This window comes from Peromyscus leucopus, chromosome 8a (assembly GCF_004664715.2).
Source record: "Peromyscus leucopus breed LL Stock chromosome 8a, UCI_PerLeu_2.1, whole genome shotgun sequence".
In the NCBI taxonomy this organism is placed as follows: domain Eukaryota; kingdom Metazoa; phylum Chordata; class Mammalia; order Rodentia; family Cricetidae; genus Peromyscus; species Peromyscus leucopus.
Window position 1 is genome coordinate 14,990,796 of NC_051085.1, and position 16,860 is coordinate 15,007,655.

The 16,860-nt window shown below is 41.8% G+C and overlaps 1 protein-coding gene across 4 annotated transcripts in view; it reads left to right on the plus strand.

The window, feature by feature from the left end:
- Kpna5 (karyopherin subunit alpha 5) overlaps positions 1-16,860 on the plus strand; it is a 68,265-nt gene that overhangs the window by 14,534 nt on the left and 36,871 nt on the right. For 2 of the 4 annotated variants that reach the window (XM_037200419.1, XM_037200421.1), the window contains exons 2-5: positions 6,881-7,053; positions 14,662-14,795; positions 16,349-16,450; positions 16,575-16,674. In XM_037200419.1, coding sequence (XP_037056314.1) covers positions 14,667-14,795; positions 16,349-16,450; positions 16,575-16,674 — 331 coding nt within the window. In that variant the 5' untranslated portion in view covers positions 6,881-7,053; positions 14,662-14,666. Of the gene's footprint in view, positions 1-6,877; positions 7,054-8,959; positions 9,112-14,661; positions 14,796-16,348; positions 16,451-16,574; positions 16,675-16,860 lie in introns of those variants that run through there. The other 2 variants (XM_037200420.1, XM_028874796.2) reach the window with 2 other exon arrangements.

Below are 16,860 nucleotides of genomic sequence, written 5' to 3' on the forward strand. Positions count from 1 at the left end.
GGGACCCATTTAGCAGGAGTCGAAGGACCCTTTCACAGGGTGGCCTGAAAACAGTTATTAACATTACGATTCGTAATATTAGCAAAATTACAGTTATGAAGTAGCAGCGAAAATAATTTTATGGTTGGGGGTCACCATAACATTAGGAACTATATTAAAAGGTTGCAGCATTAGGAAGGTTGAGAACCACTGGATTACAAAATAAGCTTAGAGCTTCAGGGTCTTCAACTCACTTAATACCTCTGAGGAAGCTACTAGAGTATTTAAGTGACATAATCTGATGAGTATGATATTTTTAAATAATGGGGGTATGGTTAAATGTGGTACAAGGAGCAAAATATATTTTTTGATTCTCTGAATCTACTAAAGGAGAATGAAAGGGCAGAAGTCATTATAAGAGCAAATGATATTCTTACAGAACACTGAAAGCTAGAAAACGAGCAGATTAATAGCAATTAGCTGAGGAGGTCAACAAAAAAGTCAATTCTCCAGAGGTACAAAAAAATATTCAGAAAACTTCCGGAAAAGAACTTGAAGGACTGAATGAAAGGAAACTTCGTGAAATGTCTAAACAAGGGGTCGCTAAAACTCCGCCTCCAGATTTCCTCCATCACCAGCTTCCCACGTGACTCCTCTTTCCCTCCAAGACAGGTTTGGTTAATGAAGAAAGGTGTACAGGTCATCTTCTGTAACCAGGCAAGGCTTCCAATTTTGGGACACCAACCTAGAAACAAATCCTTCTATCCTGCCTATAATTTGTGCTGGGGCAATAGAGGCACAGAATTTGTGGGAGTGGTTAAACAATGACTGGTCTAATTTGAGTCCCATACCAGGAGAGGGAACCTCTGCCCCACACTGCCTGGATGACTAGAAACTGGAAGCTGGATAGCCCAAGACCTGGAGAGCCCAGAGACCTAGAATAGAGGAGGAGGAGGCCAGAATCGATAAAATGATTCCTATGATATTCTGCTATAATCATAGATTGGTGCCTAGCCCAATCATCATCAGGGAAGCCTCTGTTGGCAGCTGATGGAAGCAGATGCAGAGACCCACAGACAAGCACTAAGTGGAGAGAGCCCCAGTTGGAGATCTTCATCAGGTCCCTCCCCTAGAAGCTAGGAGAACCCACAGAAGGGGGAGGGGGCGATTGTAGGAACCAGAGGGGTTGAGGACACCAGGAGAACACTGCCCACGGAATCAACTAAGCAGGGCTCATGAGGCCCATGGAGACTGAAGCAGCGATCACGGAGCCTGCATGGGTCTGTACTAGGTCCTCTGCGTGTGTTACGGTTGTTGGCTTGGTGTTTTTTGGGGACTCCTGACAGTGGGAATGGGGTGTCCCTGATTTTTTTTTTTTTTTTTTTTTTTTTTGCCCTCTCTTGGGACTCTTTTCCTCCCACTGGGCTGCTTTGCCCAGCTTTGATATGAGGGTTTGTACCTAATCTTATTGTATCTTGTGCCTTATTCAGCTGATATCCTGGGAGGCCAATTCCTCCCTTAAGGGAAATGGAGTGGATCTAGAGAAGAAGGGAAGTGGAGTGGGGGGGAAGGGGGATGGGAGGCATGAAGGGAGAGAAAACTGGTCGGGGTGTATTGAAAAACAAAACTAAAAGAAAAAAATGTTTGGGCTGGTGAGATGGCTCAGAGGTTAAGAGCACTGGCTGTCCTTCCAGAGGTCCTGAGTTCAATTCCCAGCAACCACATGGTGGTTTACAACCATCTACAATGAGATCTGGTGCCCTCTTCTGGCATGCAGGTATACATACAGGCAGAACACTGCATAATAAATCTTTTAAAAAATATTTTTTAAAATGTTCCAAAAAAAAAAAGAAAGGGAAGAGATAGGGAGAGAGAGAGAGAGAGAGAGAGAGAGAGAGAGAGAGAGAGAGAGAGAGAGAGAAAGGAAGGAAGGAAGAAAGGAAGAAAGAAAAGAAAGAAAGATTAGAAAAGAAGAAAGGGAAAAGAAGTTCAGAAACGTGCTATTTGAAGAGAAGCTATTGGTTTATTTCTTTTGATGTAGGCTTTGACTAAAGGCACATGCATTCAGATCACTAGGACTAATATCGTTTTAATCAAAAGGCTAATGCATGTGAATAAAACCAAACTTTGTGGAATGCCTTAACAAGGGGTCGCTAAAACTCTGCCTCCAGATTTCCCCATCACTGGCTTCTGACGTGACTCATCTTTCGCTCCAAGACAGGTTTTGTTCGTGAAGAAAATAACCCATAGAGGCAATGAACCCAGCAATGGATAAGGCTGGTGTCAGGGTGTTGAGTTGAAAATAGGAAGTAGAAAAAGGCAAATATTGAACTATGAACTAAAGGTTTTCTGTTCAGGGTTCAAGGAGGACTCTGAGGTCAACTGCCCATTGGGATAAGAAATATACTGAGTTCTTAATGCCATAGACAGCAGGCGGCTGCAGAAGTACTCTGAGGAGAGCTCAGGTCCTTGTGCCAGAATGGGAGTCCTTAGAGGACTCAAGGAAAGGATGGTGGGAAGGAGATTTTAAAAGTTTTCTCTTAACCCACGGTTGGCTATTTCTAGGGTAGGTGAGTTGTTTTATTAAGGTTTCTATTGCTGTGAGAGAGAAAAAAAAAGACCACCACGAAAAAAAGCAACTTTGAGGAAAAAGTTTATTTCAGCTTATAGCTCTCATGTCATATTCCATCTCTGATTGGGGTCAGAGGCAGGAACAGAAGCAGAAACTTTGGAGTTCTGCTCATGTTTTTTTTTTTTGTTTGTTTGTTTGTTTATTTGTGGTTTTTTGAGACAGGGTTTCTCTGTGTAGTTTTGGTGCCTGTCCTGGATCTCACTCTGTAGACCAGGCTGGCCTTGAACTCACAGAGATCCGCCTGGCTCTGCCTCCCAAGTGCTGGGATTAAAGGCTTGCGCCACCATCGCCTGGCTCCCTGCTTATGGTTCTTCATGGCTTGCTCAACTTGCTTTCTTGTATAATTAAGGACCACCTGCCCAGGGATGGCACCACCCACAATAGGCCAAGACACCGCCCCATCCTGGGACACCACCCCATTCCAGCCCCCACCCACTCCACCCCCTCTTCAATCATTAATCAAGAAAATGCCTAATGCCTCACAGGCTTGCTGACAGGCCAATCTGGTGGGGGCATTTTCTCAATTAAGGCTCCCTCTTTCCCAATGACTCTAGCTTGTGTCAAGTTGACGTAAAACTAACCAGGATGTCAGTTAAGAGAATGGCAGGTGGAGCACAAACATTTCTCCTGGATAGACACTGTTCTGAGTTCATAGAACAGGGATGGCAGGAATCTAGAGAAACATGCTGCTTGAGTTCTGCACACCAAATTACTTTAGTTTTGAGAATACCACAGTTCAAGCAAAGTGGAGGAATGTTGTGGAATATTACTTTAACTAGGAAAGGGTGTGCTACATTTGTTTATGCTGCATTTGTTTGATGATGTAAAGATGTGTTGCTGTTTCACTTTGCCTGCCTAAGGCACCTGATTGGTTTAATAAAATTCTGAACGGTCAATAGCTAGGTAGTAGAGGGATAGGCAGGGCTGGCGAGCAGAGAGAATAAATGGGAGGAGGAATCTAGGCTCTTGAGGAGAGAGAAGGGATAAGAGAACAAGGGAGAAAGAGAAGCAGCTGCCAGCCAGCCAAACAAGGAGTAGGACATACAGAATGAAAGAAAGATAAAAAAGCCCCAAGGCAAAATGTAGATAAAGAGAATCACATTACTTAATTTAAGTAATAAGAGCTAGTGGAACACGTATAGGCTAAGGCCCAGCATTCATAACTAATAATAAGTCTCTGTATCATTATTTGGGAGTTGGTTGGTGGCCCCAAAAGGAAGCCTGCTACAGAGGAACTTTATGAAATGCCATGGTTCTGGCTAACAGTGAATCCCTTAAAACTGTTTTTATCTTATCTCATCCCGAGGCCTGGTGTGTGTTTCCAAGGCAAGAGATTGAAAATTCCTCCCTTGAGAAATGATAAGGGATAAAGAGGAGGGGGAAAGGAGATGGGGGAGAGAAAGAGGGAGGGACAGACTATTGCCTGACGAAAGTCAGCCCTCTCCTTGTGTTACCTGGTGGAGAAGGCATCAGCTGATGCGCAAAGAAGCCTATCTGGTGTGTGCTTTCTTACAATAAGTATACAGGTACTTCAGTGTCTTATTCATAAATATGAGTTGTTAGATCAGGATTGATGGAGGCAATGGGAAAATCAAAGAGGAGACTGACCTTTACTGAAGCAGATGTCCTTCCCTGGGACAATGAAAGGCAAGGAGTCTCTTTGCAGAAGTTGAAGATGTACACCCAGGCACAGGAGGCTTGGGGTTTTATAGGGCAGAAAAGGAAAACTTTGGGGTGAAAAATTTTATCTGTAGATATATTCTTTGTAGTCTTAGGGCTAAATAATGCCAGTCGAATAATGGAATAATGTTGTGGAATATTCCTTTACACTGTGTGAAGATGTGTCACTGTGGTTGGTTTAATTAAAAACCTGAGTGGCTGATAGTTAGGCAGGTTTCCCAGGCATAGAGGATGCTTGGAAGAAGAAGGTGGAGACGAGACATCAAGGAAACAGAGCAAGCAGGATTGGCAATATGGAGATGAGGTAAGAGAGCCATGAGGCAGAAAGTAAATTAATAAATTGGTTAATTTAAGTTATAAGAGTTAGTTAGAAACAAGCCTAAGCTATCAGCCAGCTTTCATAATTAATAAAAAGTCTCCATGTCACTTTTTGTGAGCTGGTGGCCCAAAGAAAAATCCATCTACAGAATAATGTCAGTTCTGATCACATATTGACTTTCTCGTCAAGAGTCTCCCAGCTCCTAACTGATGTTGTCATTACTGTGTTGACTATCTTGTCAGGCAGGTGTTCTTATTCCTATACTGAGTCAGGAGTTTCTTAGCTCATCTGAGGCTCTTTGATTTAGGCCGTTAATCCTTCAAGAGTCTATTTTCAAGGATCACCAGGCCATTGAGTAGAGCCAAAATCAGGTAGGATGGAACATATACATATTTGAGTCAGGGTGTGTTAATCCCAAAGATTGGAGGAGAAAGACCACTGACCCAAATCACATGACCAAATTAATTAAAGCAACCTTTTAAAATTCATAAATACAACCTGGCTCCCCCTAAGGTGAGGTTCAAGAGGTCAGCATTGAATGTGGGGAAGATAAGAGATTTTATAACTCAGGGGTAGGTGTAGATGGACGTTTCCTTTCTTGACTGCCTGTTCCCAAATACCCGACAGCCGCTTTCCAAATTACCACACAGAGGCTTATATTAATTATAAATGCTCAGTCAATAGCTGAGGCTTATTACTAACTAGCTCTTACACTTAAATTAACCCATAATTCTTGTCTGTGTTTAGCCATGTGGCTTGGTACCTTTTTTCAAAACAGAATTCTCATCTTGCCTCTCTGCATTTGCCAGCCTCTCTCTGACTCTATCCTTCCTCCTCCCAGAATTCTCCTAGTCTGGCTCTCAAATTCAGTCTCTTCCTGCTCAGCTATCAGCCAATCAGCTTTTTATTAGCAAATGAGAGTAATACATATTCATAGTTTAGAAAAGGACTGTTCCACGGCAGGTAGGGGAGTTCCAAATAGGGGATTTGGCAGGCAAATAGGCAGGGTTATAAAGCAGAACATAACAAAGTGGTCATAACAAGGAAGTAATAACAACAGGTAGTTATAATAACCTTTTGAAACAAAGGTATAGTTGTAAGGATGGTCATAATAACTTTTGAAACAAAGACATGGTTGCTGTTTCCTGGAACAGCCAGCAGGTAAAGAACTATTTGTATTTAAGGTTACAGGTGGGGCATAGCTCAATTCTTGAGAAACAAAAGTTTAATCATAGACAAGAATTAACCTACTTTGTCTTATAAATTCCACCAAATGGGAGTAAAGAACATTACCCAAATTCTTTGGTCAAATTATGCAAGCTTTATTTTCTGTCAGACAGGGAGGGCTGTTTCCCTAAAGCAAGGTTTGAGAAAATAGCATTGAACACAGGAGAAGGTTTATATAGCCCCCAAACCTGAAAGATGGGTGGTGGGGGCAGTTCACAGGCTGGGAGATTTCCAGAGGAATTTTGGTTATGTAGAAACTTGGCAGAACATCTTATCAGGGTGGAGGTTAAGGTATAGGGTGTGGAATATATCAAATTCCAGAAAATAAGTCAAGGCATGATCAAACCCAAATTTTACAGAAAACAGGAGTAACTTATTTTGATCTTGTAACAAGATGGCTTCTAATGTTAAGATGGAGACAAGCTAGTCCATCAGTCTTCACTATCAGATAGCTTTCAAGCCTAAGATGGAAGTCAGCTGATTCATCAGGTGGTCACACTGTATAGTCCTGACTGATTTTAAAGTTGCTATATAGACCCCAATGGCCTCCAACTCACAGACTTCCACCTACCTCAGCTTCCCAAGTGCTGAGATTAAAGGTGTGCATCATCACCTCACCTGGCCTCAAAACAATATTTTTAAAGTTAGGTCTGAAGAAACACAGCATAAGAATAAAGGTAGAAGTTAAAACCACAATATCCTCTAAGCGACAATAAAAATATACTTAATTCTTAATTTAAAAACACAAGCACCTCTTGGGATTAAAAAGTACTATCACAAGCTTTAAGTGTATCTATCAGTGGGAATTTAAAGGATACAACAGGAAGTTTCTCAGGAAATAGAACAAAAGAAGAGATGGAAAATCAGAAAGTACAAAAAATTTTAAAAGTACCAAATTAGACAACAAGTTGAGTTTTCCTAGCGAATAAGAGCTACACAAAGGAGTAAAAGACAAAAGGTGGAAATTAATTCTGAAGGAAATAAAGTAGGAGACCATTTTGCCAAATACCATCTCTCATTTTTTTTTTTTAAAAAAAAAGCAGGAATAAGAAAAGAAGCAAAACAAAGAAAGTGGAAAGCATGGAATTCAACAGCAATCTCCATCTACCTAAATGAGGCAGGAAAGAAAGAAATGTGAAGAGGAATTGAGATTACGGTTACCAGACTGAGGATCGCAGCTTACACCCCAGCACCTAGATCTGGCCTCCTATTCTCAGTAAGTTGATTAAAAGAGCCAAATAAATAATGACAAGCATGAAAGGGGGATCTATTCGATGTGGCCATATTGGGAAGGGAGACAAAGAGATCCGGCAACCTCTCAAGTCCATCTCTGGGATCTTGAGGTAGTATTTAAAGACAAGGCCAGAAGTACTCATGACTCATCAGTCCGCCGGCCATGGCACATTTCTTTTTCCACCATTGTTTCCAAGTCTGTCCTGCAAGGTGATCTGACAAGTTGTGACTCTTTCAAGACACAGGTTCCTCCCTGGCTGCCCCACCCGCGTCAGCCATCCCTTTGCCTAACCGGAGATTTCCGGAGAAAATTTAATTTTGTGGGATTATACTTCTAATAGTCTGGTAGGCAAAGGATGCAAGTGTATCTTTAGAATGTGTTCGTTCATGCTTGGCCAGACAGGCTGCTCGTCGTATTAATATTTGAAAAGTCTTATCCTGGTTCCTTTTGTTACACTTCCCTTCTCGGTTACACATATGGACAATCAAAGAATCACTTTGTATCTCTTCATATTTCAGTTACCAGACATAACCGATTTAGCTACTCTAGTACATTGAAAGATTTAGCTACTCTAGTACATTGAAAACTTCTTCGTGGCAGGAACCATGCTATTTACCTTGCATATTCAGAGTTTAGCGTTACACGTGGGCCTTAGTCGGCCTCCTCCACTACTGCTTGTAGCTCTTCAGGGTGGATTATGGGGCTCGTGAGAGTTTGCTTTAATTTAGAGTACTTCATCTGGAGTTGATTCTTGCATTGATAGGAAATGACATTTGTGGAAAACCTTCAGGTGTTATAGAAAATTATAAAAGAATGGCAAATTCAAAACTGGAAAGAAGCATTCAAGAGGCCGAAGCAGGAGACTTGTAGGAGGGTAGGAGACTATTTCTGAGCTACATGATAGCCAGCCAGGGCTACACAGCAAGACCTACCCCATGATTAAATTCGAAAGACTATTTCTTGGCCGGGCGGTGGTGGCACACGCCTTTAATCCCAGCACTCAGGAGGCAGAGGCAGGAGGATCTCTGTGAGTTCGAGGCCAGCCTGGGCTACAGAGTGAGTCCCAGGAAAGGCGCAAAGCTACACAGAGAAACCCTGTCTAGAAAAAACCAAAAAGAAAGAAAGAAAGATTATTTCTTAAGCTACATACGCACACGCACAAGCACATCGCCAGACGTTTGTAAAGCTGAAGAAGGCAAAAGGCTGCATGTGACCTTTCATGAGCCTTGAGTTTTTGTTTTGCTTTTTAAAAACCACTTCCGGTGCTAGATCCCGGACAGTAATTCGGTTCTTGGGTCTACCCAGCACTCTCAAAATAATAGTCTAGGATGGAGAGGTAGCTGAACCAACGGACACAAGAGAGCTGACTAGTGACACTCTTGACAGGCTGCTACAACCTAAGGGTCAACAGCAGCTGCTCCCTCAGAGAGCGAGCTGCAGGGTGCGGTCCTTCCACCAGCTGAGCGGCCACGCCCCCTCCGCCACTAAGCTGACTGCCACGCCCCCTCCGCCACCAGGCTGGCCGCCACGCCCCCTCCGCCACCAGGCTGGCCGCCACGCCCCCTCCGCCACCAGGCTGGCCGCCACGCCCCCTCCGCCGCCAGGCTGGCCGCCACGCCCCCTTCGTCACCAGCTGGCTGCCACGCCCCCCGCCACCAGCTGGTCCCACCCCCCTCCGCCCCAGGCTGCCGCCACGCCCCCTCCGCCACCAGGCTGGCCGCCACGCCCCCTCGTCACCAGGCTGCCGCCACGCCCCCTCGTCACCAGGCTGGCTGCCACGCCCCCTCCGCCACCAGGCTGGTCGCCACGCCCCCTCCGTCACCAGGCTGGCTGCCACGCCCCCTCCGCCACGGCCGTCGAGAGCAAGGGCTTCTGGGAAGCCGGGTCTGGGGAAGGGGGCGCTGGAGGCGGCCATCTTGGGTGGCTTAGCCGATCGCTGCGAGCCGCGGCCCAGGCGGGGCGTCCACCCTTGTGCCGTCGGCAACCGTGGTCACCGCGGGAGACTGCAGGTCGGGGCCCGGGAGGGGACGGCGTGCATGGGTAAGTGTGAGCGACGCAGGCCGCGCGAGCGCGGGGCTGAGCAGGCAGGGCTCGGGGACGGCGACCCGCGCCTGGCCGGGTCCCCCGAGGGCCGCCGCTTTGGGGGCGTGGCCGCGATCGCGCTGCCCCGCCGCCGCCGCCCGGCCCCCGCCCTGCCGCTCGGTCCCCGTGTGCCACGGCCGGCCGTCACCGTAAGGACACGCCACACCGCCTTGCGGGAGGGACAGGACGGCGTGGGGACCCTCCGTGCTGCACCCCAGCAGGTGGCTCTAAGCCTTCAGCCCCAAAGCCAGCCACTCTGGGCTCCATGCTTCTCTCTCTGTCAGCTGGCGTCCCTGTTTCAAGATGAAAATGTAATGCATCATAGATGGAGAGATTTGGAAGCTAGGAGAGGGCGTAGCGAGATGTCTGCTATGACATTTACACTTGAGCCTTTTCTACGCATCAAAACAAAAACAAAAACAAGGGGAAAAGACAAGAGGATTTTTGACTTGGCTCCCAATTTCAGTTCTCAATAATGGCTAGTGTTTTGTAGGAGAAAGGGTTACTAAAGGCAGGCAGGAAACTTTGCTTCACACCGAAGTACTGTTTGGTCGTGGGGGCTCAGAGTTGGCACTCTCCTCCCTGTTCGGGCTTGTCATTTTCTAACGAGGTGTCCAAGCACAGAAAAATGAAATTGCATTAACAAATATCAGGAAAACAAAGACCTTTGGAAGTTCAGCTTCCAATGATGTGCTTAACTTCCAGTGTGGTTTTTGTAAGAAGTGGATAAAAATAAGTTTATGAATGGAAAAGAAAGAAAGAAAGAAAAAGAAAGAAAGAAAGAAAGAAAGAAAGAAAGAAAGAAAGAAAGAAAACCCAGTTCGGCAATTTTCAGATGTCTGAATAGCATTTCTTTTATTTCAAAAAATTTTTGTGAAATTCAAGCCTTAGAATTTCAGTCCTTAAAAAACTATTTTCCATCTAATTAGATTTCTTTGGGTGAGATAACACAGTAAAGAAGGCAAAGATACAGAAAGTATCAATGAAGAAAGAAAATAATGTATGTGTTCTTGGAGCTACATTTTATTTGTATTATAAATTTGTTAATAATCTAAGAAGCATCTAGAATGCAAAAGTGTGGTGGAGAAGGGCCCAAAGTGACCCAAACAAATGTAAGAAGTAAGATTAGAACTCCTATTCGTTTACATTTTAAGTTGAATCCTTGAAGAAAATGGCTAGTTTTGTAATTTTCACAATGGGATAATAATTAGGATAGTAATGCATGTATGAAGATAAATATTTGTTGTGAATAGAATATTTGTTTATGTAAAAATGTGGTGCATTTGCTTGTGTTGCAGAATAATTGTTTAACTATATAAAGGTGTGTTGCATTTGTTTACGCTGCATTTGTTTACGCTGCATTTGTTTTAACTATGTAAAGATGTGTTGTTGTTTTACCTTGTCTGCTTAAGGCACCTGATTGGTCTAATAAAGAGCTGAATGGCCAGCAGCTAGGCAGAGCAGGGACAGGTGGGGCTGGCAGGCAGGAAGAAAAGGGGAGGGGGGGTCAGGCAGCTGGAGGAAGCAGGAAAGCAGGAAGGACAGTATGTAGATGAGCCTCAGGGCAGCACATAGATTATTAAAAAAGCTAGCTAGAAACAAGCCCAGACTAAGGCCAAGCGTTCATAATTAATGGTAAGTCTCTGTGTGATGATTTGGGGGCTGGTGGTCCAAGAAAGTCTGCTACAAGTATTGAAAAGGCTGGGGAGGTAGCTAGGTAAGTATGAGGACCTTTTAATCCTCAACACCCATGTAAAAGGCAGCACTTGGGCTGGACATGGTGCATGCCTTTTATCCCCGCACTTGAGAGAGAGGCAGAGCTAGGCATATCTCTGTGAGTTCAAGGACAGCCAGGGCTACAAAGAGAGACCCTGTCTTTAAAAATAAAGCAACCATGGATCACTTTTGTGATCCCATTGCTAGGGTTGAGACAGGTAGGTCCATGGAGCTCCCTGAGGGCCAGCATAAATAACAAGCCACAGGTCCTTGTCCTAAAAAGTGGATGACACCTAAGGAACAAAACCTAAGGCTGACTTCTGGTATTGACACATATGAGCATACACATACACAAATAAATAAATAAATATTGAAGATGGAGATACATTCCACATACATAAAAAATGTGTGTTCAAAAATCTTTAAATGCCAGCAATCTAGAAAATGCCAGTATGTAGTTGAGAAAATTTTAAAAGATTTCTACAAATAGAGTATTATAGTAACTAATGTTGAGTTATTTCAGAAACTAGTTTTTTCCCCTTTGTTTTTCTACATAAGCCTAAGCTGTTAGTGCAATTAGAGAGATTTTTAAAGATACGTTTTCCTTTAAATTTATTTTTATTATTTTAAATTATTTATCCCGGGTATGGGTATGTGAGTGCAGGTGCCAGAGGCATTGGCTTCCTATGGAGCTCAAGTTATGGGGAGTTGTGAGCTGCCTGATTTGGGTGTTGCAAGCAATCTGGGGTCCTCTGTAAGAGCAATACACACTTAACTACTGAGCATCTCTGCAGCCTAAGGACCCTAATGTATAAAATAGAGAAGAATAATGCATACATTGCTATTAATTAACTTTGATTTAACAATTTCTAATTACTGTTTGTAGGTTGACTTAGTTAATTTTCTATTGCTGTGATAAGACACCATTACCAAGGCAGTTTATAGGAAGGAAGAGTTTATTTGGGCCTTACAGTTCCAGAGGGATAGAGTTCATGACCATCATGACAAGGAGCTTGGCAGCAGGCCAACAGCGTGGCATTGGGACAGTAACTGAGAACTCACATCTTGAGACAGCCACAAGGCAGGAAGAGAGACACTGCGAATGTTCAAGTCTTTTGAAACCTCAAAGCCTGCCCCTAGTGACACCCCTCCTCCTAATCCTTCCCAAACAGTTCCACCAACTGGGGACCAAATCTCATTCAAACCACCACATAGGTATATATGAACTGCTGAAACATACTAGATATGTTAAAACTGGGTTTTTACTAGCTATAAATGTGTCATATATTCTGAGCCTGTAGTTTACCATTAAGCTAAACCTCCAATCACAAACAAACCTTTCCCCTCATTCTTGAGTCCTTAGCCCATTATATTCTAGTTTGAACTCCATTAGTAGTGAGCTTTGTTTTACTGTCTTTACCAGGGATGTCTGATTACCACATCTGATGCCTGGTTTGGTACTTGGCTTGTTTTCTTGATGAATCAATGAAAGAGTAAAATATATTTAGGAGTGTGTTATTAATGTCAGTACCACTCAGATACTTCTGGCTCCCTTTGTTGCACTCACCCCACTCCCTTATTTTCTCTTACTCTCTTCTCTGTACTGTTTCTTTTGGTTTCCTTTTCTTTTGCCCTTTTTCACTGAAATGTGAATACTATGAAGAGTTTTCCTGGTCACCTTTCTTTTTGTGGCTCTCCATGACATTGGATGATTAAGTCAGGACCCTTATTCTATGTTTGACCTGTATTTTTCAACCATGGATAGCTCAAAACAGTGTCCTGAAGTCAGTACTCATCTGTTACAACAACTACAGTTAACATCAGCAGCAGCTGCGCTCATTGAGATTTCCCTTGTTTTCTCCCCTTAGTTTCTTTAGTTCGGTTCCATAGGATCAAGTTGAATGCCTCAGCTGGATTGTGGGAACTGTATTTGATTTTTGTGTATATCTTCATCTCCTGTCTCTTTCCCCTTGAGTCCTTTGTTGAGGCACACTGTACTTCTTACTGCTCTATGTTTATGCCAGACTTCCTTCATATATTCTTTCTCTTTGAAATGCTTGTTCTTTTTATCCCTTTCCATCCTTTTACAGAGAGTAACAGTGCAGCCCCTCTGAGCTTCCTAAGGGACCGTTAACTGCTGTATCTTACTGTGTTCTCACAGGATTTAATGCATATATTTTAGTGTACTTTATTGCTGTAACTAATTAGTGTAAACTGTAAACTAATTAGTGTCTTTTACTAGAGATGACAGATAAATGAAAGCCTTTCTGTTTACTTTTTTTTGTTTGTTTGTTTTTCCAGGTAGGGTCTCTCTGTGTAGCCTTGGCTTTCCTGGAACTCTATCCATAGACCAGCCTGGTCTGGAACTCAGAGATCCACCTGCCTCTGCCTCCCTAGTGTTAGGATTAAAGGTGTGCACCACCACTGCCAGGCAACTGATTATAGTAGTTTCTGATCAGGCCTGGGTATGTTCTTCAAACTTCTCACAATAGTGTGTTAAGTAATCACTAAGTATCTGTCACATTTAACTTATAATTGAAATACTGCTTTAGACTACTGTTTGTTTAGTCTTCATGTGTAAGCCCGGAATAGGTTCTAACATAAGCATAAAATGTTCATATCATATATCAATATAATATTGCTATACTAAAAGGTTTATAAATTTCTGAATATGAAACTGATGTATATTTCAAATATAACATTTCATATTTATGCTTTAAAATATTTATGTTTATATTTTTTGTTTTTTTGAGATAAGATCTCACTGTGTACATCTCTGTGGCATAGAACTCTCAATGTAGATCATCAGGCTGGCCTTGAACTGACAGAGATCCAACTGCCTCTGTCTCCCAAGTGTTGACATTAAAGGCATGTGCCACCACACTTGGCTTTCAGTTGTTATTTTAAAATACATTTGTAATAGAACTTTAGAAATAAAATGTACAAACACGTCATTACTCAAAAGAACTAATTATAATAGAGGACTAAAAACTGATAGTACAGTCATAACACAATGACCTCCATGACCTTGGCAATGTCTTAATTAAATGAAAGAAGCCAGACTCCAATAAACACTTGAAGTGTGCTTATTGGTGCTAACACCATATTCTATTGAAAACGGGACTGTATAATACTGGCTGTTTCTTGATTCTGCCAGCAGTATAATTCAGAAGTTTCTTTTATCAGACAATTCATGAGTTTCCTGACAGTGATTGAAAGGTGTATGTCCTTCAGAAATGTTAACATACCACAAAGGGTAAAGCTATTCAGTCTTGGTCTCTATAAAATAAGGGTGATCAGTGTTTTTAGACCCAAATTTGTTACTCAGTTAATATTTCTAAGGCTTAGCTGTGATTTGTTCCTGCCAAAATTTGTGTCCAAATTTCATTGGCAGTATAGAAGCCCTTTGGGCCAGCAGCTTTGTTCTTATCTCTTCTACAAATGCCCGTTGCCTTTCTGCTTCTCTGCTCTGTATGAGTTAGCCTCCATCACAAGGAGGGCTGCACCTTCCTGGCCTCCAGATCTGTGAGCAGACTAAACCTCTTTTCAAAGTAAGTTGCTAGGGTCTCAAGTTTAAGGCATCAGGAAATGTGCTAAGAGTAAGAAATAAATACTAAAATATTTGGTCATTTTTCTCCAATATGTAGAGGAGTGAGAGAATGTATTTTTAATCTGTAAGTTTCAAAGTGGGTTTTATTGGTCTAATGTAATCGGTGAGCTTAAATTTAGCTGCCTAGACTAAGCCTCTTACATTGTTTTGAGAGTTAACCTTATCTGTTTTCTTCCCCTAAGATTCAATGGCTAGTCCAGGGAAGGATAACTACAGAATGAAAAGTTATAAGAACAAAGCCTTAAATCCTCAAGAGATGAGACGGCGAAGAGAAGAAGAAGGAATACAACTTCGAAAACAAAAAAGGGAAGAACAGGTAGGAGTTCTTAGATATTTAGTGTTGCTTAGCAGCAACCAATCCGTCCATCCATTCATCTAATCTGTACCTCATGTGGAAGTTTAATTATCATTGCTGTATTTTAGAAAATTTCAAATGCTAAGTGTTTGAGAAAATTGATTTGCTAACTCTGTTCTTTAATTAAGTCTCTGGAATAATATTTGTAAATTCATTGATTAGAATTTTGTACTTGTTTAGTTACTGACTAGAGTGATTTTCCTCTTGTGTTAATAAACATTTTGTTACCGTATTTCTTCCTGCTGCTAAAAATGTTTACCTTGAGTCATTTAGATCACCTCCAGTTTTCAGTATAGAATTTGCCCTCAGAAAACACATTATATGCATTTGTGGATTTCATAAGTCTTAAGGTAATTAGTGTCATTTTTCTATGTTTTCATTTTATGCTTTCTATATTTCCTAATATATTTCTCTATTTCATAGCCTCTATTTATACTATGCGTATGCAACATAAAGAATATAAAGTCACTTAAGAGTACTTCTTAGCATTTTTCATTCCATTATAGATTTGGAGATATTTATAAGTAGTCCTTATAATAACAAATAATAATAAGTAAATAGTCCTTCAATAACAAACTAAAAATGATATATGAAAAGAACTATTCAAAAAAGTTTAAGAAGGCCTGCTTAGAAATATAATAATTATGATTTTTCAGCTCCTGTCTGCAGTATCTTGCAGGACTTACAAAAAACAAACAAGCAAACAAACAAAAAAACCTGTTGACTAAAAATAGTGTGTACAGTCTGAAGAAGAGCTGTATTTATTTAGTCATCAAAGCATAAGGAGGTTTTGTTTGGTTGTTTTATCTTTCTATTTTTATTAAGAAGTACAGGAATATTTTTCCTGAAAAATTTCTCCTATTGCTTTTTTGTTTTATTTTGTTTTAGACAGTGTCTCATGTAGTCCAGGCTGACCTCAGATTTTCTTGTAGCTGAGGATGACCTTGAATTCTAGATTTTCCTACCTCTACCTCAGGTGCTAGGATACAGGCATGCATCACCACACCCAGCTTCCTATTGCTTGTTAATCGGCTATAGTAACTCTATAGCATGCTATTTATACTGTGTGATTTGCTTTTTAAATCAATATTTCTCTTTTCTAAGATTTCTTTTTATTTACTGTGTGTATATGTGTATGTCTGTGTGAGGATATATGCACATGAGTGCAGTTGCCCATAGAAACCAGAGGTATCAGGTGCCCTGGAACTGGAGGTACAGATAGTTATAAGTTGTCCAGCTTGGGTACTAGGAATCCAGCGTTGGTACTGGGACTCTCACTCTGGTGCTCTGCAAGAGCTATTTGTACTTTTAACCATCTCTCCAGCCCATAGTAAAAATTTTCTTAGAAAAATTCTTCAACAGTTAGTAATCAAATAAAGAAATATGTGCTTTTTCAAGTCCTATAAAACGTAAATGCCTGTTTAATATTTTTAATTATAAAAATTGTTTACTCATATGAATCCTGTGAATGTTTTGGAAAACTCAGTCTGTAAAATAATTTCTCTTTGTTGCAGTTGTTCAAACGTAGAAATGTCTCTTTGCCCAGAAATGATGACTGTATGCTGGAGAGTCCCATCCAGGACCCAGACATCAGTTCCACTGTGCCCATTCCCGAGGTATCGTTTACAAAACTGTGTTTGTGCTGTGCTCCGTGGTACTTCAGAGACAGGATAGACATCAGATAATGTAACTAATATTCACGCAGAAATTGTTGCATGCTAATTTATTTTTGTGTTTCAGGAAGATGTGATCACCGCAGATATGATTCAGATGGTTTTCTCTAGTAATGCTGAACAGCAGCTGACAGCCACACAGAAATTCCGGAAGCTGCTTTCTAAAGGCAAGAGTGGTTCCCAGTTCTTATTGACAGCACACATTTAAAGTTTGAGACACTTGCTTTGTCCTTTTTAGACCAGAGACAGGTCTTAGTTTCCCTTGAAAATGTATTTCAGCCTGGTGTGGTTGTGTGCGCCTTGTTCCATTTTGCTTTTTTTCTTTGGGAGAGGGTCTCTATCTAACCTCGGCT